The sequence below is a fragment of the Camelus ferus genome, chromosome 22 (assembly GCF_009834535.1).
Source record: "Camelus ferus isolate YT-003-E chromosome 22, BCGSAC_Cfer_1.0, whole genome shotgun sequence".
In the NCBI taxonomy this organism is placed as follows: Eukaryota; Metazoa; Chordata; class Mammalia; order Artiodactyla; family Camelidae; genus Camelus; species Camelus ferus.
Window position 1 is genome coordinate 20,491,764 of NC_045717.1, and position 22,367 is coordinate 20,514,130.

The 22,367-nt window shown below is 51.3% G+C and overlaps 1 protein-coding gene across 1 annotated transcript in view; it reads right to left on the minus strand.

Moving 5' to 3' along the window:
• Positions 1 to 1,904: 1,904 nt before the first annotated feature.
• COL5A3 (collagen type V alpha 3 chain) overlaps positions 1,905 to 22,367 on the minus strand; it is a 35,418-nt gene continuing 14,955 nt past the window's right edge. Inside the window, 40 exon segments of the mRNA XM_032465581.1 lie at positions 1,905 to 2,883; positions 2,976 to 3,215; positions 5,156 to 5,224; positions 6,782 to 6,894; positions 6,977 to 7,184; positions 7,739 to 7,792; positions 8,210 to 8,245; positions 8,324 to 8,377; positions 8,673 to 8,780; positions 8,970 to 9,023; positions 9,533 to 9,586; positions 9,753 to 9,860; positions 10,009 to 10,062; positions 10,219 to 10,272; positions 10,548 to 10,601; positions 10,790 to 10,843; positions 11,499 to 11,606; positions 12,127 to 12,180; positions 12,298 to 12,351; positions 12,462 to 12,515; positions 12,856 to 12,909; positions 12,986 to 13,093; positions 13,721 to 13,774; positions 14,210 to 14,263; positions 14,352 to 14,459; positions 14,561 to 14,668; positions 15,544 to 15,597; positions 15,861 to 15,950; positions 16,125 to 16,232; positions 16,365 to 16,418; positions 16,509 to 16,562; positions 16,658 to 16,711; positions 17,118 to 17,162; positions 17,277 to 17,330; positions 17,571 to 17,615; positions 18,522 to 18,575; positions 20,780 to 20,833; positions 21,260 to 21,367; positions 21,511 to 21,564; positions 21,671 to 21,715. Coding sequence (XP_032321472.1) covers positions 2,737 to 2,883; positions 2,976 to 3,215; positions 5,156 to 5,224; positions 6,782 to 6,894; positions 6,977 to 7,184; positions 7,739 to 7,792; positions 8,210 to 8,245; positions 8,324 to 8,377; positions 8,673 to 8,780; positions 8,970 to 9,023; positions 9,533 to 9,586; positions 9,753 to 9,860; positions 10,009 to 10,062; positions 10,219 to 10,272; positions 10,548 to 10,601; positions 10,790 to 10,843; positions 11,499 to 11,606; positions 12,127 to 12,180; positions 12,298 to 12,351; positions 12,462 to 12,515; positions 12,856 to 12,909; positions 12,986 to 13,093; positions 13,721 to 13,774; positions 14,210 to 14,263; positions 14,352 to 14,459; positions 14,561 to 14,668; positions 15,544 to 15,597; positions 15,861 to 15,950; positions 16,125 to 16,232; positions 16,365 to 16,418; positions 16,509 to 16,562; positions 16,658 to 16,711; positions 17,118 to 17,162; positions 17,277 to 17,330; positions 17,571 to 17,615; positions 18,522 to 18,575; positions 20,780 to 20,833; positions 21,260 to 21,367; positions 21,511 to 21,564; positions 21,671 to 21,715 — 3,090 coding nt within the window. The 3' untranslated portion in view covers positions 1,905 to 2,736.

The following is a 22,367-nucleotide window of genomic DNA, read 5'->3' on the forward strand; positions in this document are numbered from 1 at the left end:
CCTTAGAGGGCCTGGTAGCAGAAATTGTAGAATAAGCCCTGGATTTGGGGGAGGCAGCTCACTCCAGCCAGCTGCCTCTACCTACCCACTCTCACCTGACTCAACTTAACTCACACCAGCCCTCCAACACTCCTAACTCAACTCAGCAATGTCTATCAACTGATTAATGGATAAATAAAGTGCAGGAAATTATTATTCAGCAGTAAAAAGGAATGACATTCGGATGTATGCTGCAACATGAACTATGAAATTATTATGCTAAATGAAAGAAGCCAGACACAGAGGACCACATATGATACGATTCCATTTATACGAAATGTCTAGAATAGACAAATGCATAGAGAAAGATGAGTGGTTTCCTACCGCTGAGAGGTTTGGAGGAGACAGTGAGTGACTGCTAATGGATATGGGGTATCTTTCTGAGGTGATGAAAATGTTTCAGAATGGATTGTGGTGATGGTTGCACAAGTCTATGAATATACTAAAAACTATTTAATTATATACTTTAAATGGGTGGATTATATGGTATGTGAATTATGTCTCTATAAACTGGTTTTTTAAACCCTCAACCCAACATCTAACTCCCAATTCAAGTCACCCCAAACCCAACTCTCATCTTGGCTAATCCATTTTGACTCATCAAAGTGGCCATCACCACCCCATACTCATAATAACCCCTACTTACCTCTACTTAGTTCATCCTACTTCTTAAATCAACCCTAATTCTGTTCAACCCAATATCCAATTCCAAACCCCTAACTCAATCCACTCATCATTCCAATCTCCAACTCAACTGACTCAACTCACTTCAAACCAATCTCCAACTCAATTCATCTTCAATTCACTTCAGTGTAATTTACCCTACCCCTAACCGTTAACCTCCAACTCACTCCAAGGATCAACTCCTAACTCAATTCCCTTCACCCCTAACTCACTCCCCTGACTTCCCACTCAGACATTGGACCCCTAGTCATTTTATGTCAGACCAAAACCACATTCCATGTCACCTCTTGAGACATCCCCTTAGTTCAGCCAGTTTGATTCCAGGACTAATCAAGTTCAATATGGAAATCTGGCTTTTTCCTTTTTTCTTTTTTAAAGTTTGATGTCTTCCTAATAGGTTCACAGTTTTTTCCAGCTTTATTGAGATATAACAGACATCCAACACTGGGTACATTTAAGGTGTGTAACATGTTGATTTGATACACATATATTGCAGAATGAGTACCAACATAGCATTAGCTAACACCTCCATCATGTCACACATTTACCATTTCTTTTTTTTTGTTGTTGTGAGAACATTTAAGCTCTACTCTCTTAGAGAACTGACTATTTTTTCAACTTTTCCTCTAGGAGCCTAAGTTAATAAACTCACCTCCAGTGAGTCCCACTATAATTGATTTCCCCCAGTCCCAAAGCTACCTCCACCAAAAGACACAATTATTAAGACAATGAACTAATTATTATTTTGATTCCTTGAATATGTGTAAGCATATTTGACTGTCCTTTATGATTGGATTACCACATTCTGTTGATTCTTATTTTGTAGTTGGCTTTATTCCTTTGATAACTGTGTAAGTTTAAAAAGCTAAGAATCTAATTTGTTCTTAGAAAAAATAATTAGTACATATATGTAAACTAAAAAAAGTGCAGTATACTGTATATATGTATTTGCATGCAATATAATGTGTATGTAGAATAATGTGTATGCAATATAATGTGTATTATGAACTGTAATAATTCTACCTAATAAAACTGAAAAAGGAGAAAAAAATAAAATAAAATAAACAAGAGGGCAGAACAGGGAAAAAAAAAAGACAGGGGGTGGCAGTTACCTCAGTTGAGACCAGAGTTAGAACCCAAGAGAGATATGGCCAGCATCAGATGAAAGACACAGACAGGGACACAGTTTACTAGTTTATTCTCAGACTTGAGATGCCAATTATGCCCTATGGCCCGGGGGGGGCAGGGATGGGGTCCTGCTAGAATCTCTCTCATCATATCCCAGCCTTCCTAAGGAGGAAGCAGATTAAATATATAACAGAGGGGATTTTCCCTTTTAATACAGACCCAGGTATAAATAGGGCAGCACCATTAGGATCCTGACTTACACCCACCATCTTGGTCCCCCAAACCATCTGGCATGGCAAGGTGCGCTGGGGGGGAGATACGGAGGGAGGCAGTATTTAGAGCTGGGCTGAGGCAGCAGCAGGAGCACACAGCTCAGTCCAGGGAAGTCCCACTTCCCTCTGTGGTCTGACTTCAGTCCCTTCACTGTGAACCCACCTGAAAATAGAAATGGGTGAAGGAGTCCCAGCCTGGGATCAGGAGACATCCAGTGCTTAACTATGGGGAAGGTAGCACCAAAGGGTGTTGAGAGCACTGACTGAGGGGTGGGAGGCAGGCATGGGGGGCATTCATCAGCTTTGAGTTAGAAGTTCATTGCATGGAGGTTCAAAGGGAGGGAGCTGATTGTTCAGTGAGCATGGAGGGGGGAAAGAGCCAGTCTACCATTATGCCAGCTGGGGTGCAGTGCAGGGAAACTGGACTCATGGGCCAGGGGAGTCCAGCACCCAGACTCCTGGAATGGAGAAGGAATACTGCTTGACCATGATGAGCACTCTCCCCTGGCTCCACAGTCATAGGAGACGATAAATATGGTGGCTTCAAAGCCTCAGCACCAAATGTGCCCCGTCTGGGGCTCCCTCACTTGTCCCTCCCACCCCCCTGAAGCTCTCAGCTGCTGAAGCAGACAGGTCCCAGTTCAAACCCAAACTTCTGGTTCGTCTGGCCAAAATCAGAGGCTGCCACGTCCCACAGGGGCAGAAACCCCACTCGTGAAGAGCTGAACTCCAAGAGGGTCTTCGTCTGTCCCTTCCGGAGCTGATCACGGAAAGATATGGATGGTGAATCAGGGGGAGGGCAGCCGTGGCTTCCCCTCCCCACTCTGGCCAGCCCTTGCCCCTCTCTCTTACCCGGCAGCCATCATAGGGGACAGTGATAGTGGCTGCTGCTGTCTGGTTGAAGGATAGCTCCTCCCCGTTGGTCCCGAGGAAACGGAGGGAGCGGCCATAGTCGCCTGCAGCTTCGTCCAGCCAGGCAGCTGAGTTTTGGCAGGAGTATGTGAAGCTCTGATGGGCCGTGGCACTCAGCAACTTCAGGAAGTTCAGCTGTACCACGCTCACTGGGGACCCATCAGCATCCACGTAGGAGAACTGGGGGTGGGACAAAGAGGAGGTGAGGATACTCCACTCGCCTCTACTCTTTCTGGGAAACCCACCTCCTAGGCTCTCCATCCACTGCAGACCTGCCCCCTCTGCTCCATCCTCATCTTCAGCAGCCCCACCAGCCATCCAGCCATCAGTGGTTCCCTAGCAAGCCTCTGTGCACATGTGGCTATTGAGCACCTGAAATATGGCCAATGAGACTGAGAAATTTTGTTTTTATTTACTTAAATTTTAATTTCTTGTTGAATTATTTAATTTAACTTTTGAACTTAACATTCACAACCAATAACTAAGCCTCAATCTAGTTATCAGAAAACTTAGGTTTGGAACAACTGGAGTGTGTGAATCTACTTTTTCTTTTATTTACTTATTTACTTATTTTTGTTTTGGGGGGCAGGGTAGGTAATTAGGTTTATTTATTTATTTGTTTTGTTTATTTATTTGTTTGTTTTTTAATGGAGGTACTGGGGATTAAACCCAGGAACTTATGCATGCTAAGCATGTGCTCTACCACTGAGCTATACCCTCCCCTCTCTGAATCTACTTTTTCAACTGCAGGCTTTATGCAATCTAAGTATTTCCAAGGAAATTTAGTATCCAAATTATGATGTGCTATAAATATAAAATATGCACCAGACTTTGAAGAACTCATAAGGAAAAATGCCTCAATAATCTTTATATCAACATGACAATATTTTGGATATATTGGGTTAAATAAAATATATGATTAACTTATTGCTAGCTTGAGATAACCAGCTTGGGGATGTCTCCTTTTCAGCTTCCTTCTCTTCCTTGTATCACTTCATGTCCTCCACTGATGTTTTCTGGAATCATCTCCCAGACAAACTACTTACAATTGAGTTTTTGTCTCAGGGTCTGCTTGAGGGGAACCCAAACCAAGATACTCCCTCACATTATACCATAGCTTTGTTTCCTTAGTTTTTGTCTATCTGCTTACTTATATTCCCAGTAGAATATCAACTTCATGAAGTCAGGAACTGTGTTTTATTTGCTGCTGTTCCCAGTGCTTAGCATATGCATATACGTTACATAAACAAATCCCAAATGAAACCAAGATTCCATTCCACCCCTTAAACCTGCTCTTCTTCCCATTTACATATCTTAGAATCTCACCGGACAACAGTCCTTCAGACCAGGAACCTCAGCATCATCCCCAACTCCTGCCTCCCCACCCACCCTCTGCTCAATCTCATCAATTACTGGGTCCTATTGACTTGCCCTCTTAGATGTCATTCTAGGCCATGCCCTCCTCCCCATCCCTATTGCATCAGCTCAATCTTGGACTCTTCCTTTCTCTCCTGGACCAGCACATCAGTCTCCTCCTGGGTCTCCCAGCCTCCAGTTTCCACACCACCACCACCAGCCCAGAGGCATTTTTCTATCATAGAAATTTAATCTGGGTCCTTCTCTCACTTAAAAACATTCCATGGCTCCCTATTGCCCATCGGTCTTTCTGGGGAGGTGGGCCTAGCTCTCACCCGCCTCCCTAAATTCTTCTCCTATCACATTCCCTCTCACACTTTCTAAAGCAGAACAAATCACTTTTTCTTCTTTAAATTTACCAGACTGTCTCTTGATTCTAGGCCTTTGTATATGCTGTTCCATCTGCCTGGAACACTTTTCCTGGTCCTCCCAGATTTGGAATCTGATTCATTCTTTAGGCTTCAGCTAAGCTGTGACTTCTACCAGGAGGCCTTCAAGTCCTTCTAGCACTGCCTCTGGATTACCATTATGCTCTGTGTTTCCTGCATCACACATCTGATGCTGTCACACACACCCCACTCCCAGCCTGTGATCACCATGAAGGCAGAGGTGAGTGTACCCTGTTCATCTCACCTCCTCCAATTCCCCATGCTGATTCCCACCAATTTTTATACCATCCTCACCTCTGGCCTCTGGCAACTCACCTTCTTCCCTCGACGGAACGTGCTATACCAGTTTCCCGGCTTTTCTCTGGACCAGGAGGCTAGTTTCACCTGGGGAGGGAGAGAAGGCATTGTATCAGACACCCTGGGTGCCCACTATGTCCTTTTTGCATTTACCTCCCTGACTGTAAATATCCAGGGCTCTTAGGCTTTTTCCTGGCCATGAGACTGGGGTTGGCTGATGCACAGGACAGACCCAAGGGGCTGGGGGTTCCCACCATCTGAGGCAGCCTCCACTGATGACTGACAAGAGTTGGTGGATAAATTCCCCAGCTCCCTCTCCCAAGATGGGAAAACTCCCAGGAGCCTTCCCTATGCTGCCTCCCAGAAGTACCCTGTGCAACTGAGCCTTGAGTGTCCAATGGTGATGTTTTTTAACAACACACCCCTTTCTGGCTGCCTCCCCCTGGTCCCTCTCATGTCCCCTTCCTGGGATCACCTCCTAAATAAACTTGCCCTTGTTAAACCATCATCTTAGGGTCCATGTCTGGAGAAACCTAACCAAGATTATTGTTCCTCACTCCCCTCCCCAGCCTCTCTCTGGGCAGGAGGAAGGCGAGCTGGTGAGAGCAACTGTTTAGAGATCAAGTCCTGCACTCCAGCCTCCACAAGTGGAGGTAGGGGTGGTGTCTGAGCTTGTGTGAATTTGCACCCACTGGGGGATCTAAGCTCCCACTAAACCAAGGCTGTGACCGGACAAAAATAATAATAAATAAGAATGCTGTTATGTGCTTGTACAAACCCTGTGCTCACTGCCTGTTTTACACTCAGTAGGGATATTAACACAGCACTGCACATAGTCACTATTTAATCAGTGTCTCTTGATACGTACATTGGTAAGTCAATTGCACAACCACTCCATGAGGTAGCTACTTTCTTGGTCTCCAAAAATGGAGACACTGAGGCGACAGGTCCGGATTCCAACCTGGGTGGTCCAGGGTCCAGAGGCGGCACCGCTCACCCACTGCCCCTCCACTGCTAAGGCTGGTGCTTGTTGTCAGAGGCTGTTAGGCTCAGGCCTCACTGATGGAGAACCCCAGGATTTCTGGGGGACCAAGTGGTTTCACCCCCCAGCCCACAGCCTGGAGGGCAGTAAGCCTACAGGGCTTATAAAGTTAGGAGGCAGTATGGATGGGTGGTTAAGGGCTGGGACAAGAACCAGACTGCCATGGATAATTTGTCACCTCTCTGTGCCTCAGTTTCCCTACCTAGGGGATGACGATGAAACTGCCAAAATGAGTGGTTGAGGTTCAATAATTAATGCAGTCAAGAGCTTAGGTCTGGTACACGTGAGCACTATTTAAAGATTCCTTGCCACTACTGATTTCTTTGCTAGATTGTCTTATGTCTTGCTCCACAGAAAATGAGTTCCGTAAAAGCAAAGAGGTGTTTCTTTTTTCTTTCTTTCTTTCTTTCTTTCTGATTCTCTGCCGTAGCGCCAGCACTTCACAGGACTAGGCATACGGTAGGTGCTCAATAGATGTTGGCTGAAGGAAAGATAAAGTCCCATGCGTCTCCTGGTGTGTGTTGGCGGTGGGGGCAGGGAATGAATGAAATGGCTTCCAGAGTCCTGTTCCTCCCTCCACCACTCCCCCCAGAGGTACTCACGGTCTCAAACTTCTTGTCCGGGTAGAGGCAGGTCTCTCCTCCCGCCGTGAAGTTGCAGAAAACCCTGATCGCGTCGCGTGCGCAGCCCTGATTGGGGTCAATCCAGTATTCCCCTGCCGCAGAGCCAGGCCGGGCGGATGAGCCGGGGTGGACCCCAGGGGCTCCCCGCCCGCCGGGGCAGGGGCGGGGCCTCACCGTCGGGCAGGTGCGGATGGTTGCGGTGCAGCTCGCCGCACACCAGGCCCGGGCGCTCCGCGGTGCCTGGAGGGCGCCGCATTTGCTCCAGCTCGATGCTCAGCGACGTGAGCGAAGCCAGCACCTCCTCCAGGCCGTCCTCCAGGGCCCCCGGTCCCGGGACCGAGCGCCGGCGCCGGCGCAGTCCGTGTAGCTCGGCAGAGGGACCCTGGGCAGCGGTGGGGACGGAGGAGAGGAGGAGCGCAGACACGTAGGAGGAAGAGATGCGGAAAGAGGCAGGCAGAAATGAGCGACAGGGGAAGCAGAGGATACAGGGGTCCAGGGAGAAGGAAAGGAGGGAGAGATCCAGACAGGAACAGCGGAAGATAGACAGTCAGAGACACAGAGACACAAGGAGAGAGAACGGGTCAGAGATGGGGAGAGGCCGAGTGGTCAGACCAAAAAAAAAAAAAAAAAAAACCATAAAGTGAGGCGAAGGGGAGAGAGAGAGCCCAGAAAAAAGAAACAGACAAAATAGTGAAACAAGTGTTTGCCATAGAGACAGAGAAAGGCCAGGAGAGATGCAGGGACAAGGCCCAGTCAGAGCCCTCATGGATGTCCCCTCTAACCAGCCCCTCACAGCCCAGATCCCCCTTCCGCTTTTGAGCCACCTCCCTCCCCACCTGCAGTCCCTGAACACTTGGTGTGTGCCCCGCCCAGTTCCGGGCACTGAGGGACTCAAGGGGGACAGTCCAACATAGCCCCTCCCTTCGGAGAACTCACAGGGGGACCTGGGGGGCCTGGGGGTCCAGTGTCTCCACGGGGACCTTGGGATCCCTGTAGGGAGAAGTCATTTGGGTGTGAACTCTGTCTATGGAGACCCCTGCCCGCCAACACATACACACGCAGAGCACTGGGGGAAGGACATGCAGTTTTCAGCACCAAGCGTACAATGCACATTTTCTGTCCATATTTTAACACCTTTGAACTCAGCATCTTAACATCTTTGGTGAGTCATAGTTTACTTGGCAGAACTGGTTTTTTCCATGGCAGTTTATAAAAGAATGGTGCATCTTACAACTGATGGCATCTTAGATTAATAAAATACAATGGTAGGTGTTGAATAAATATTCGTTGGATGTCTGACTGAGTGAATAAATAAATAAATGAATGCAAAGGCACTGAGGATTCTGGTGCAGTGAAGGGGGGTGGGGAGCTGGGATGTGGGAGCCCAAGGGAATGATGACTACTCACCGGGGACCCCTTTGAGCCCTTCTGTCCTAGAGGACCCTGTGGGGTAGACAGTGAGAGCTTGAGTCCTGGCTGGCCCAACAAGGTGTCTCCACCCTACAAACCCCACATACTCACCGCCACACCTGGGGGCCCAGGGTGGCCCAGAGAGCCGATGGGACCAGGAGAGCCCTGGAGAAAGGACATCCAAGCCATCACTGATGGGGTTCATCCCTTTGGTTCAGACACATCCCCCAAGAAAGCCTCCAGTCCTCTCAAAAGAAGACCCCAAACCCCAGACACAGCCTTCAACCTTCAAGTCCCCAGATAGAGCCCCCCATTTCCCCCAGATACAACCCCTATTATTCTAGATGCAGGCTTCCCAAATCCCCACACCCACAGTCTCCATATAAGCCCCAGTTCTGCCTTTCCACCCACCCTTTCCTTTGAATACATTCTTCCCACTCAGAGCAGGACACACACTCACAGGTTCTCCCTGGAGGCCAGGGGGGCCCTGCACTCCTGGCAACCCCCGATCCCCTTTCTCACCAGCCTCCCCAGGGGGGCCAACAAGGCCAATTAATCCGATGTGGCCCTGGAGGACAAAAGAGTCATATGTGGGGGGAGAAGTGGGGGCAGGGAACTTTTCTCCTAGAGCCTTGGGGTAGTGAGTTTGGGAGAAGAGGAGACCCCAATCTCCTAGCCCTCTGGCTAGGGAAGGAGGTAAAGGTGGAGGAAAAGGAGGTAAATGGGGGAGGAGAATAATGGAAGGAGGTATCCTTGCCTTTTCCCCCTTGGGGCCAGCATCTCCCTTCAGCCCTGGAAGGCCAGACGGCCCCTGAAAAGAGAGTTAGGGTCAGTTGGTGAAGCCTCATGGTGAGCCAACATGAAGCCTCAAGGTCCATGTGAGTGCCTGGGAGATGATCAAATGGGAAATTATCCAGATTTCAAATGGACTTACCAGGGATGTGGTCAAGGGAATTGTCAAGAGGGAGGATGGATGATGAGAGATGAATGAAGGAGTTTATTGGAGGATGGCCAATATGAGTCGTAGGGGTCAACATTAGTGTGGGTGGTCAGTGTAGACTATCAAACTAGATGGTCAGTTTGGTCAATGTAGACCACCAAAATGGAGGGCCAGTATAGACTATCAAGACAGAGGGTCAGTGTAGATGATTAGTGTAGACCATCAGGATGAGTAGTCAGAAGAGATAGTTGGTTCAGATGGTCAGGGTGGACCATCAGATGGATAGTCAATGAGCATCAACACCCATGGCCACTATGTGGTCACTAGATGCCCAATGTGGTTCTCAGTGCTGGGACTTTAGGGACAAAGAAGTCTCTTACCAGGGGGCCAGGGGGCCCCAACTGTCCAGGAGGTCCCAGGAGGCCTGGTTCACCCTAGGGCAAAACAGAACATGGGGGAGCTGTACTCTTCCAGACCCCCACCCCTCGACCAGGGTCAGCTCGTCCCAATAGTGGTGAGAAATTACAAGATGGGAGCACACAGGGAGGGCCCATCCCCACCCCTGCTCCATCCCTGTGTCCCCACTCCTGCCACACTCACCACAGGACCAGGAATCCCTGGGAGACCCTCAGGCCCTACACGCCCAGGGGGCCCTCGAGCCCCTACTGGGCCTGTCCTCCCTGGGGGCCCGTCAGGACCTGGTTCCCCCTGAAAAAGACAGGGGGAGCAGAGAGAGTCAGGGGTGGCTGTCTCCTGATTTCCAGCCAAGGACCATCAGGGGGGAGGCAGGAACTGGGGCACCCATCTGTTGGCCGAGGGGTCAGGGCAAGGACCCACGTGGGCGGGGGGCACTCACTTTTGCGCCTTTCTCCCCTTCTCTGCCTTCTCGACCCATGCGACCAGAAGGACCCTGAGGAGGGAAAGACAGTGTGAGTAGGGGGGCCATGAGAGTCTTGTGGGGGACATGTGGGGTGAGTGGGGAGCTGTGTGGGGATGAGTGGGGGCCTTTGGGAGTGAGTGGGACAAAGTTGGAGCCAGGGCTGCCAGGAGGCAGGTCATCACTCACCCTTTTGCCAGGGGGCCCCGGGGGGCCAGCTTCCCCAGAAGCGCCAGGTGGACCCTATGGAGATTTTAAACACCAGGATAGTGGACAATGATGGTTTCAGGGTGACTTTGATGTGAAGACCATCTTCCCCAAACATCACCCCAGCCCCAGCCATCTCCCATCTCCTCCCTCAAGTTGCTCATTCATGGTGAGACCAAAGAGAGGCCACACAGGTGCATCTATGGGGCCCTGGATACTTCATTAACCCACGCACCCAGCACCCCAATTCACCCACTCCCAAGTCCCAACCCCCGTCTTCGGGCACCAACATCCTTTGTTCACCCACTCACCGGTCCCCCAACATCACCAGGGTCTCCCTTCTCCCCTGGGGAGCCATCTTGACCCTGTGGTGGTGGGGACAGAGTTGGGAGGAGTCATGGGGGCTTGAATTTGGGGGAGTTTGGGGGAGAGGCTTGGAAGAAAGTGAAGGTTATCTGCTCTACCAACCTTGCCCAGGTCTTTTGGGAGGCAGGAGATGAGGGACAGAATAGGGAAAGTGCTGGGCTTTTGGGGAAGAAGGGGTCATACTCACTGAAACTCCAGGGTCTCCAGGGGGACCCGGGTCTCCTGGGAGCCCTGTGGGGCCCTGGAACACAGAATGACAAATAACCACATCCCTGAATGATGAAGCATTCATCCATTCATTTAACAGATGAATCGTGCCCAGGCACAGCTCTGGTTGCTGGGGATACATTGGTGAACAAAACACAAAATCCCAGCCGTGGTAGAAGGAACATTCTTGTGTTGAATGTGAGCTAAGAACATTCCATGCATCATCTCACTTGGTCCTCCTAGCTCAGAAAGAACTGACCTCAAAGAGTTTGAGAGCAGATACAGACATGGTGGGGTGCTGAGATTCAAGGTCCCTCGCACTCTGAAGGTCCTCGCTGCCCTCCCTCCCCATCCCAAGCCCCACCTCCATGGGGAAGGGGCTCAGCCTTCACCCTGATGGCAAATCCCCCATTAGCCAGCTCTGACCCAGCATCAGTCTCAACCCTGACCTCTCCGGTATTGTTAGAATGACTCCATGCAGAAGCAAGGGTCCCCTGCTGCAATAATATAAAACCACTGTATTTTTATATTGATTCCTTTTTTGCACTCAGCCATTCACTCGTTCAGTCATGTTCTGGGTTGCTCACGGAATCAGCACACTGGAGGACGGGACCCTGGCTGGAGACTGGGGAGCAGGTTGACACATGTGCTCCTCCTCCATCTCTGCCTCCATGTCTCCCAGGACTTACCACATTCCCTTTTGTTCCATCCTCTCCAGGGGGGCCTTTCTTGCCTGGGGGCCCAGCAGCCCCAGATGGGCCAGAGTCCCCCTTTTCACCAATTTCTCCCTTGGGACCCTATGCAGAAACAGAGGTCAGAGGTCAGAGTAGCCTGGACTTACCAGGGTCAAGGGTTAGCATACTTGGACTCAGGAATCTGGGTGACCTGGGACTTTCCTGGGTTAGGGGTCAGAGTAGCCTAGACTGCCCAAGGGTCAGAGGTCAGAGGAATCTAGAATTGAATCTAGGGGTTAGGGGTCAGGATGATCCAGTTGCCCAGAGGTCATAGGCAAGGTTAGTCTAGCCCATGAGCCACGCAGGATTGAACCAGAAAACGGGTCCCCTTTGGGCAGACTACACCCAAGTCAGGGCTCATGGTTTAGATCTGAGTCCTACCTGCCCCCTTGGCCCCACACTCTTGTGCAATGTACAACCTAGATAATTCTATGCAGCAGCCCTGACACCTTCCAGGGCTTTGTCATCAATAACCTGGGATGCCCATAGGTCCTGGGTCAGTGGGTGACCTAGGGCTGCCAAGAGGCCAAGGTGTCCAGGGTTCCCTGAGATGGGTGCAGGGTCATGGGATACAGTCACTCACAGGGATGCCTGGAGGTCCTGGGGGTCCGGGGTCGCCAGCCTCCCCTGGCTCACCCTGCAGGAGGCAAAGTGAGGGTGAGGAGAGGTGCCATCCTAGCACCCAGAACAGCCACCCCAGGAAGGACTGGCTGTGTTTCCTCCACCCCATGCAGCCCCCTGTTCTCTCTCTCACCTTCTCGCCCACAGCGCCTGGCTGACCAACTCCTCCAGGCAGCCCTGGAGGACCCTGGAGAGACAGCAAGGGGTAGAGGTGGGACTGTGGGATCTCAAGAGCCTCTTCTTGGGAAAGGGATGTCCTCATCTCTGAGGCATCCTCCCCTCCCCCAGAGTCCTCACCTCTGATCCACTGGGGCCATGGGGACCCCGAGGGCCTGGAGCTCCATGAGGACCCTATGGGACAGTCAGAATGGCATCCAGTGACCCCATGACCCCTCAAAGGGCCCCAGTAACCACAAACACCACCCTTCATGCTGGTGACCCACAGCATCCTTAAAATGATGATGTACCCGAGACGGCCCGCACTCTGTCTATGGAGTGTGTACCTGCTTTTAATCTGAGCACCCAACCCCCACACCTTGTGGCCTTTCGCTTGCCTTTCAGTGTTTCTCTTTGACTAAATCTACCTTTACTCAAAGAAAAAAAAATGATGGTGTACCCTATAATCACCCCCAAATCGATCTAATGACCACCCCTGCCCTACCACACCCCACATTTCCCCCATTGTCCATACCATGGACCCTACGTCTCCAATCTCCCCCTTTTCTCCAGGAGGGCCTGGTATTCCCTGTGGAAAAAAGAAGCAAGATTGGGGCACAAAGTAGGGGGAACCAGAGGCCAAACCCCCAAACTCAGACACCTACCTGCAAGCCAGGGGGGCCAATCACTCCCACGAAGCCTCTCACTCCATCATCTCCTTTCTGCCCAAAGAGGCCAGGGGGTCCTCGGCGTCCCTGAGCCCCATCTGCTCCCTGGGAGCAGGACAGGGCAGGACACAATTAGGGTCTGGGTCAAGGGTTGGAGATAGGCTCAGGGCCAAAGTCAGGACTAAGGTTCAGGGCCGAGATTAAGTTTGGGGAGGGTCAGGGTTGGATTTGAAGTTGGGGGTGCAAGTTAAGGGTCAGAGTTCAGGAATGAAATCAAGGGTTGAGTCAAGGTTTTGAGATGGGCATGGGGTGATGAGTCAGGGTCAGGTTGAAGTCAGTTAAGGTCCAGATGAGGTTGAGATGTAGGGATGGGTTTGAGGTCAAGGCCAAGGTAGACTCAGAGTTTGAGCTCAGTTTGGGATCAGCATTGGAGGGTAGGTCATGGCTGGGATTAAGGGCAGGAGTGGGTCAGGGTTTGATTAATACAGGATGTGAAGGTTAGGTCTGAGTTGGGATTGAAGTTAAGGGCACAAGCAGTGCTGAGATTAGGGCTCTGACAGGGTTCAGGGTTAGGACTGAGGTTGAGTCGGATTCCGGGGTGAGTTCATGGTGGGTGCTGGCAAGGAGGTATAGATCAGGCTTGAGGTTGAGTCTGCGCTTGAGTCACAGTGGAGGACACTGTCCCTTCCTATCGGGGATCCAGGAGACGGTCACAAAGCTGGGAGCACTCACCGGGGGGCCTGGGTGTCCCACAGGACCCCGTATCCCTGTTGGTCCAGGTGGGCCCTGGAGGAGGGAACCGAGTAGACAAACCCCTCAGGTTCAAGATTGTCGGGGGGTGGACACTAAAGATGGCAGTCACTGTATCCCTGTCCACTCCCCGTACTGGGACGCTGCATTCTCCTCCCCAAACCCTATCCTCCTAGCCACCAACTGATAGGACCAGGCACAGCCTCTGTCCTAAGCTTGGCCCATTGGGACGTTTGCCCAGAAGTCCCACCAGGCCCAGGGACTGAGCTGGCTCCCTGACGCTGGGCGCTGCGGCTGAGTTCCTGGAGGGAGGCTGGGGATGCGATTGGCCCCTTCATTCCAGCTAGTTTAAATGGCTTCTGTTACTTCCGAGGGCTCAAGAAGGCAGGAAGCTCCATGAGCTCCCCCTCATCCTCCACATCCCTCTCCCCTCTCCAAGGACCACCTGGCTCACTGGGGCCCCCCACTCACCGCATCTCCCTTATCGCCTTTGCTGCCCTTGTGACCAGGGGGGCCCACTTCCCCCTGCAGAGGAAACAGGATGAGGAAGGACCCAGCCTCCCAATACCCGCAGCCTCCCCCAGCCCCTCCTGCTCCATGAACTCTCTCTCACCTTGTCCCCTTCCTCGCCAGAAGGCCCGGCAGCTCCAGGGGGTCCAGGAAGCCCCAAGGGCCCTGGGATCCCATCTTTGCCAGTGGGACCAGGGGGTCCACGTTCACCCTGAGGCGGGGAGTGGAAGGAGGTATGTCAGGGTCCAGGGCAGGAGTGGGGTCCTGGTATGTGGAGGGCTGGGTCCTGGGGATGCTTGGGCAGGCACTTACCGGGGACCCCTTCTCACCCGTGGGACCAACAGGGCCTTGGCCTCCACTTTGGCCAGGAAGCCCAATGCCCCCTGCTGGGCCTACAGGACCACGCTCCCCAGGGGAGCCCTGAAAACAGGGGTGAAGGGTCAGGAATAATAACAATAGTAGTAGTTCTCATTTACTGGAGGGTTTTCAAGGGCACTGAGGTGGTATATCACCTCTGGCTGCTGTGTGGGGACAGCAGCCAGAGGTGACGTCAACACTTGCATCACAGTATGGTGCCTCCTCTGCCCATAGCCCTCCATGGCTCCCATCTTACTTGGAGGAAAAGACTTCTCTGGAAACCCATAAAGCCCTGCACGACCTACCCCATCTCCTCTCTGCTCTCACATCCTCCCACTCACCCTCGCTCGCTCCCCTCCAGCCACACTAGCATCCTCTGTCTCCTCCAGCCTCGGGACTTTGCACATGCTGCTCCTTCTGCCTGGCACACCCTTCCCCTAGGCATCCACATAGCTCCTCCCTCACCTCCTTCAGCTCCCAGATCAAATGTCACCTTCTCAGGAGGCTTTCCCAGGCCAGCTTATTTCAAAAGTTCTCCCCTGCTCCCCCTTCTCTGTGCTAATTTTCTTTGTGGCATTCATCACCACTGATTCCTTCTCTTCCTGACTAGGTTATAAACTCCAGGAGAAAGGAGGTTTTTAAATGCTGATGTCTGGAACGGAGGTTGAATATATGTCCAAAGGATCATCTCATTGAGATTTATGATCACCTGGGAGCGGGGACTGTTTTACCAACAAGGAAACTGAGGCTCGCGGAGTGACACGGCTGCCCTGCCAGTGATCTGCAGAGCTGGGCTTGAGCCAGGCTTGTTTGGCTCCCAGAATAGTGGACTTAAATCATGACAATGCCCAGCTTCCTGGGTACCCTGGGGCCTCTCCATCCTGCCCCTCTCCATCCACTCCCTGCCCCCCAACCCCAGCAGATGTGTTTACACTTACGTTGGCCCCAACGGGGCCTGGGGGGCCCTTATCACCCTTCAAACCAGTAGGTCCCTGCAGAAGAAGATGATTCACAGTCGAGACCCCCAAAGGTGACCCCAGGTCCTGTCTTCACTCTGGGGGACTGAGTTCCCACCCCTTCCCAGGGGCTGAGGTTCAGGGATCTGTCCCCTCCAGGCCCCTCCTGTAGCCATTCTTTTACTCTCAAGGTTGCCCCTGCCTAAGATACCATGGCCATGTCCCTGTCCTGGCCACCCCCCACTTCCTTCTCTGTTTCAACCCAGCCACATGCAGGAGGGGCTCCAAACCATACTCACTGGGTCCCCCTGGGCTCCTTGGGGACCGGGGAAGCCCCTGGGTCCAGGTGGTCCTTCCTTCCCAAGGGGTCCCAGTGGTCCTAGGTCCCCCTGCAGGAGTGCAGAGGAGGGGGAGTCAGGCTTCAGAGAAGGGGGTGTCTCCTCTTAATCTGCGAGTCTGGGCCCCCACCCCCATGGGGCTGATTCTCAGTCTGGAGGTGGCGTGGGACCATCCAGGGACCTTTGGGGCCCCTTGACAAGATCTCCCATGGGGCAGGGTCTCACCTTGGCCCCCTCTCTGCCCTCCAGACCTGGAAGACCTTGTTCACCAGGAGGTCCAGGGGGGCCTGGAGGCCCCCTTTCACCCAGAGGCCCTGCTTCTCCTGTCTTGCCCTGGAGAAGAAGAAGGCTCATCTTGAAGAGAGGTGTGTTAGGGTTGGGGTGGGGGTCTATCTGAGATCCACCCCCTCCCAGATATCCCCCAACTGGTGCAAAACTGGGGAAACTTGAGGGGTCCACTCTGACCTGAGGACCCACAACACCAGCTGGTCCAGGTGGGCCTGTCTGACCTTGGAAGCCCTGAGGAGAAACATTCAAAGGGGGTGTCATGGAGGGGAAGAAATGGAGAGCCTAATGGGGTCAGGGGTCAGAGGTCAAGAGTTTGCTCACCAATTCTCCTCTCTGTCCAGGGTGCCCAGGTCGCCCGTCTTTCCCCTGGGGGCCCTGAGGGACAAAATGGGAGAGAGTTGAAGCACAAATACGGTGTCTTCCCACTGCCTGGCTCCCTCTCCCCACTCAAGCAAGGTGAGCTCACTTACAGGGGGACCCTTTGGTCCAGAGAACCCAGGAGGGCCTTGCAGACCTGGGAGGCCCTGAAATGGAAGCAGAAGCCATTATGTCATCCCTCTTGTCTGCCCAAGTCCCACATGATGAAAAGAAGCACAGTAGGCACCTCCTGCAGGCTGGACATTATACACGCAGGAAGTCATTTCATTTGCCACTGCAGTCCTTTGGGATGGGGGACTGTGGTTACTCCCATTTTATAGAAGGGGAAACTGAGGCACAATGAAATTAAGTGACTTGCCCAATGTCACATAGCAGGGGAGTGGGGGCAGAGCTAGGACTTGAACTCACAGCTCTCTGACTTCAGAGTCTTGTTCTTTTCACATTCTGTGTTATAATGTCTCCCCATTTTTTGGGCTTGTCTCCCACCCCAAATCACACACACACACACACACACACACACACACACACACACACTCACTCACACTCACTCACCTTTTCTCCAGGGAACCCAGGGGCTCCGTCCTGGCCCACATCACCCTAAGAGAGAGTGAATGAGACTCAGGCTACAGAACATACTCAACAGGGAGGGACTGGGTGGGCCTGGGGCAGAGAGCCTTCATGGGGGGACCTGACTGCCCACCCACCCCATACCTTGGGGCCTGGCTGCCCCGTGGCACCTGGTTGCCCCCTCTCTCCACGGGAGCCCTGAGTAGAAAAGAAGCAAAGGTTAGAAGTGAGAGGGTGGGGGAATCCAGGAGATGAGGCTAAGTCTTCCAGGTCCCCTACCTCTGTGACCGCCCCTTGTCACACCAGGGACACCGACTTAACCCAAACCCTCTTCCCACCTGCTCAAGACCTCCCCACAACCTCCCCTCTCGCTACCCCTCCTTCCAGCCCTGCCCCACTACAGCCCAGTGGGGTGAGGCGAGCTCTCCATTTTCTTACTGGTGGTCCCCGCTCTCCTTCCAGGCCTGGCTGCCCCGCCTTCCCCTGGAACATAAATCAGGTGAGGGGGAAGCAGAAAAGAGTCATGATGCAAAGACACAAACACACAAATGCACCCAGTCAGAGACCTGGAAAGATGTCTGCCACTCATTCACTCACAAGACTTTCATTCACACACACATGTAAATACAACTTACACATGCAGCCACACAAAGTTCATAAACACCCAATTATATGTATGTTGTACCTATAAGGTCCACACCTACAAGCGTGTTCACTCACATGGACACTTATTTATCACAGCTGCATGGTATGCACTCATGACTACATGCCATCAAGGCACACAAGGGGCAATCACAGCCTCAGGTCGACACAAGGAGCTTGTCATGTCATGTAGTATGTCCCTTGCACATGTGTATACCCAATGTAAACACATACATGCATGGATCCATGTGAGGACGCAGTCTTGATAAATACAACAGTATATGTACACTCATGGGCTTCCACACATGTCCACTGACTCAGCTACACATAGCAAAATAATGCACACATGTACACAGAAACACACATATGTGTATTTCCTTATTCTGTCACACATATCTACATGCCCCTCACACACTTATGCCCATGGTCACACAGTGTACATGCAGCAGGTGCCCTTGTTCACCTAGTCACAAGCCCCTCGGCTGCAGCACTCAGACTGCATGTGTTCTGCACCAAAAAGCACATGGGGTGCACATGCACACGTGTATGCACAGGCACATGTGCTGTAGTGCCCAGTGGGATCGCCTACATGTGCCCTACATTGCACATGGGACTATATATGCACACAAGTGCTTCCAGGCATAGACACAGCCACCCAGGCCCCCACCTGCCATCATGCACAGCCACACATGCTGTTCCCATTTCATACAAGACCCCTTCTACCCTCACACCTGGATCATGACTCACCCGCTTCCCTTTCTCTCCTAATGGTCCCAGGGGTCCGGGGAAGCCAATAGATCCCTAGGTCAAGAGAATGAGAGAGACAAAATGAAGGTGAGGGGTAGTGGGCAATGTTGGCCCCTCACCCCATTCAGCCACCCCATCCTCTCAGGCATTTCCAGATCATTGATTCCAGAAGCTTCTTTGATCCCTCCAGCCCCAGCCTCCTCCAAGGCAGCCCTCCACCCTCCTCTTCTCCTCCCCCACACCTTGTTGACCCATTCCAGCCATACTATCCTCTTTAATGCTACTCAGGCACCAGCACACTTCTGCCTCAGGGCCATCGCATTGGCTGCCTTTGCCTAATGTGCTCTGCTCTCAGATCCCCATAGGGTTGTTACTCCTCATCATTTAGACGTCATTCAAATGTCACCTGCTAGAGAAGCCTTCTGCTACCATCCTGACCATCACATCCTCAAGTCATGCTCTATCACATTGTCCTGTTTTGTTTTCCCCGTAATATTCATATTGAAATGGCCTTGTTCACTTGCTCACCTATTCAATGACTAGGATCTAGTTCTCTGGTCTTATGCCCCACTGCCTGGCGCATAGCAGCACTTACCATCTTGGAGGCATCCTCCCTCGCCCTGGGGGAAGACGTCACAGACTCTGATATCCCCTGTCACCCCTCACTGTGTTTTGAATCCTAGATCCACCACTGGACTAGATGTGTGGCCTTGGACAAATGGCTTAAACTCTCTGAGCATCAGTCTCCTTATTTGTACCCTGGGGGTACCAACAATACCTCCCTCACAAGGTTTTGGTGAGGATTAAGTGGGATACGTATAGAAAGTGTTTTTGTTTTTTTTTTTTAACAAAGTACTTGGCACACTGTATGTGCTCAAGAAATGTTAGCTGTCATTTTTCTTATTCATGCTGATTATTACTAACTGCAAAGGACTGAATGTGTCCTCCAAAAATTCATATGTTGAAGCCCCTATCCCTAGTGTGATAATATTTGGAGGTGAGGTCTTTGGGAAATAAGTAGGTCATGGGGGTGGGACCCTCATGAATGGGATTAGTGCCCATTTTAGAAGAGAAGAGACTAGATTTTTCCCTCTCTCCCTCTCTCTCTCTCTCCCCCCTACCATGTGAAGACAGAGACAGAAAACAGTCATCTACAAACCAGGAAAACAGCCCTTGCCAGAAGCCAATCATGCTAGCACTCTGACCTTAGTCTTCCAGCCTTCAGAACAAGTTTCTGTTGTTTAAACCATCCAGTCTAAGGCATTTTTGCTGCAGCAGCTCCAGCTGCCTAGGACACTGACCTCAACTTAACTGACACACCAAGCCTCCTGTAGTGTATTCATTGCTTGGTGCCCGAGACACACTGATCAGTCTTGGCTTGGAGGCTCTGTTCTAACTCCCTTGAACTTCTGCTCCAACAGCCTTAGTTTAGCTCTTAGTTTCAGTGACTTGTTTATGTCAGTTGACCTTGCTATTGGAGTCATGGGACTTAGTGAAAGTTTACAAAAAATGATTAAAAAAATAAAAAGAAAGATATCTATCAAATCTAAGTTAAATGGAAAAGACTTGATATAAAGGGAAGTCACTATAAAAAAAAAATCACTGTCAAATTAGGCATGGGAAAGATAACTGTGCCAGATCAAGTTGGCAACGGCATGAAATTCTGGAAAGACTCTATACTCAGATTTCCTCTCAAGTGTCTTTAAGTTTCTGCTCCACTTTTTATAAACACAAACTATAAATCATCTGTGATGTAATATGGGTGTGACTTTGGCAGAAAGACATGTCTTATCAATAGCCTCACCCCTCAAAATATTGGCAACCAAATGCACATTTTTACTTAATTACATTTTATTGTAAGTTATAATTAATTTAAGAGATGTAAGATTTGTATTTTTTATGATTCTCCTCCTTGCTGGCTTTTTGTTTGAACCTCAATCATACCAAATAAGAAAGATCCAACAGTTTTATTATCAAAATCATCAACGTTATTATAATCAAATTGGTGAGGTAGATACTGTTGATATCTCCATTTTGCAACTGATAAAACGGACTCAAGAGACTCAGTTCAAGTTTACTTAGCAGGTAAGGGTTGGTATTTAAGCCCAAGTTTGTCTGATGCCAAAGCTCACATCTTATGCTCCCAATGACCCATGGGATGGACAGCTCTCACCCCCAGACCATAGCACAGACCCCTAGATGTTTTTCAGTCTCTGAACCCTCTGCCTTTGCCCACCACCCTCTTCCTAGCTTCTGACCTTAGGGCCTGGACGTCCTGGATAACCTGGGAGACCCGGCACCCCAAGCTTGCCCTGCAGAGAGATTATAGGACAAAGGTCAGAGATTGCAACCTAGAGGTCAGTGGGGGAGGGGCAGGATAGCTGGGGCATGATGGCAGGGGTAGTGGTGTGGGAATCAGGGAACATAAGCTCAAGTCCTGGCTCCTGCCTGCTAGGGGCATGTCCTTGGGCAGCTCACTCAAGCATTTCAAATCTCATTTTCCTTGTCTGTAAAATGGGTGTAAAAATGCCTGTTGCCTGTAGTGGTTGTGGGGGCGAACATAAGATAATGTGCTTGGAATTGCTCTGCAAAGCTGAGCTGAGGAACCAAAGGAGCTGATAGCCTTCTGAAGTTGGAGATCAAAGAGCAGAGGGCAGAAGGCAAAGGGCCAGGGAATACCTTGACTGCAGGAAGGGAAGCTGGGGTATAGACTGGAGGAGGTGACCAGGTCCACTCACCTTCTCCCCAGCTAAACCTGGGGGCCCCTCTTCACCAGCCAGCCCCTCCTGCCCCTTCAGCCCTTCAGGACCATCCTCTCCCCGAGGACCTGGGGGTCCAGGTTGTCCCTGGAATAGAAAGGAGAAGCCCTGATATCAGCCCCTTTGTCACTTCTGCTCCCACTGACCCCCATCTTAGCCTCTGCTCACCCCTCCCTGTCTTTCCCAAGTCCCCCAGATCCACCAGGCCCGTCCTTTAGAGGTTGTCTTACCCGATCACCTTTAAGCCCCACATCACCCTTGAAGCCTGGGAAGCCATCTTCTCCCTGGGTGGAAGACAGTACGGAGATCAGAGGTCGGGGTTCAGAGAAGGGGCACAGCCAGAGCCCCATTATTAAGGCTCTGCTCCCAAGGAATCCCTTCCTTTCTCACCTTCTCTCCTTTCTCCCCCTGGAGGCCTCGGTTGCCAGAAGTACCCTGAAAAAATTTTAAAAAGCTTTCAGTTCCCCTCCCTGTTTCAGAAGGGCCCTAAACTCAGTCCTCTGCCCCGAAATAGCCAGAACAGTCCCAAAAGGATATGGGACTGGAGGAGGGCAGGGGCAGCCAGAGAGGAAATTATCTTTCCCTAAAGTCTGCTAGTGTAGTGTGCAAGACGCTGCCTCTCCCCCTCCCCTTCCCACTGGCAGCTTCCCAAGGTCATCTGTGTGGGGGTGTGCAGGGAAGGCCAAATTTCCGCGTAATTGATTCCCATCTCCCAGGGACACTGTGTCCACAGTTCCTTCTGGCAACAGAGAGAGGATGAACATTCCAGGCTCCGGCCTCATTCTAAAGGCAAAGGAATGTTTCCCATTGTGCTGGCTACAATGCGACTCTGTGCCTGGCAACAAGGCAAGTCTGTGCTTGGCTACAGTGAGACTGCTCAGTACAAGCCCAGTTGCTGCTCACACGGAATTCTGGACTTGGGCCACGAGAAAAGCTGCACTTGGCTACAGTATAACTGAGCTCAGGGACTGAAATGAAATTGTAGTTGAATACAACATAACTGTGTTTTGACAATAGCATGACTGTCTCTAGCCACACGGCAGTTCATTGACCACAAAGTAACCAAGCTTGGCTACAGTTGTTCTCT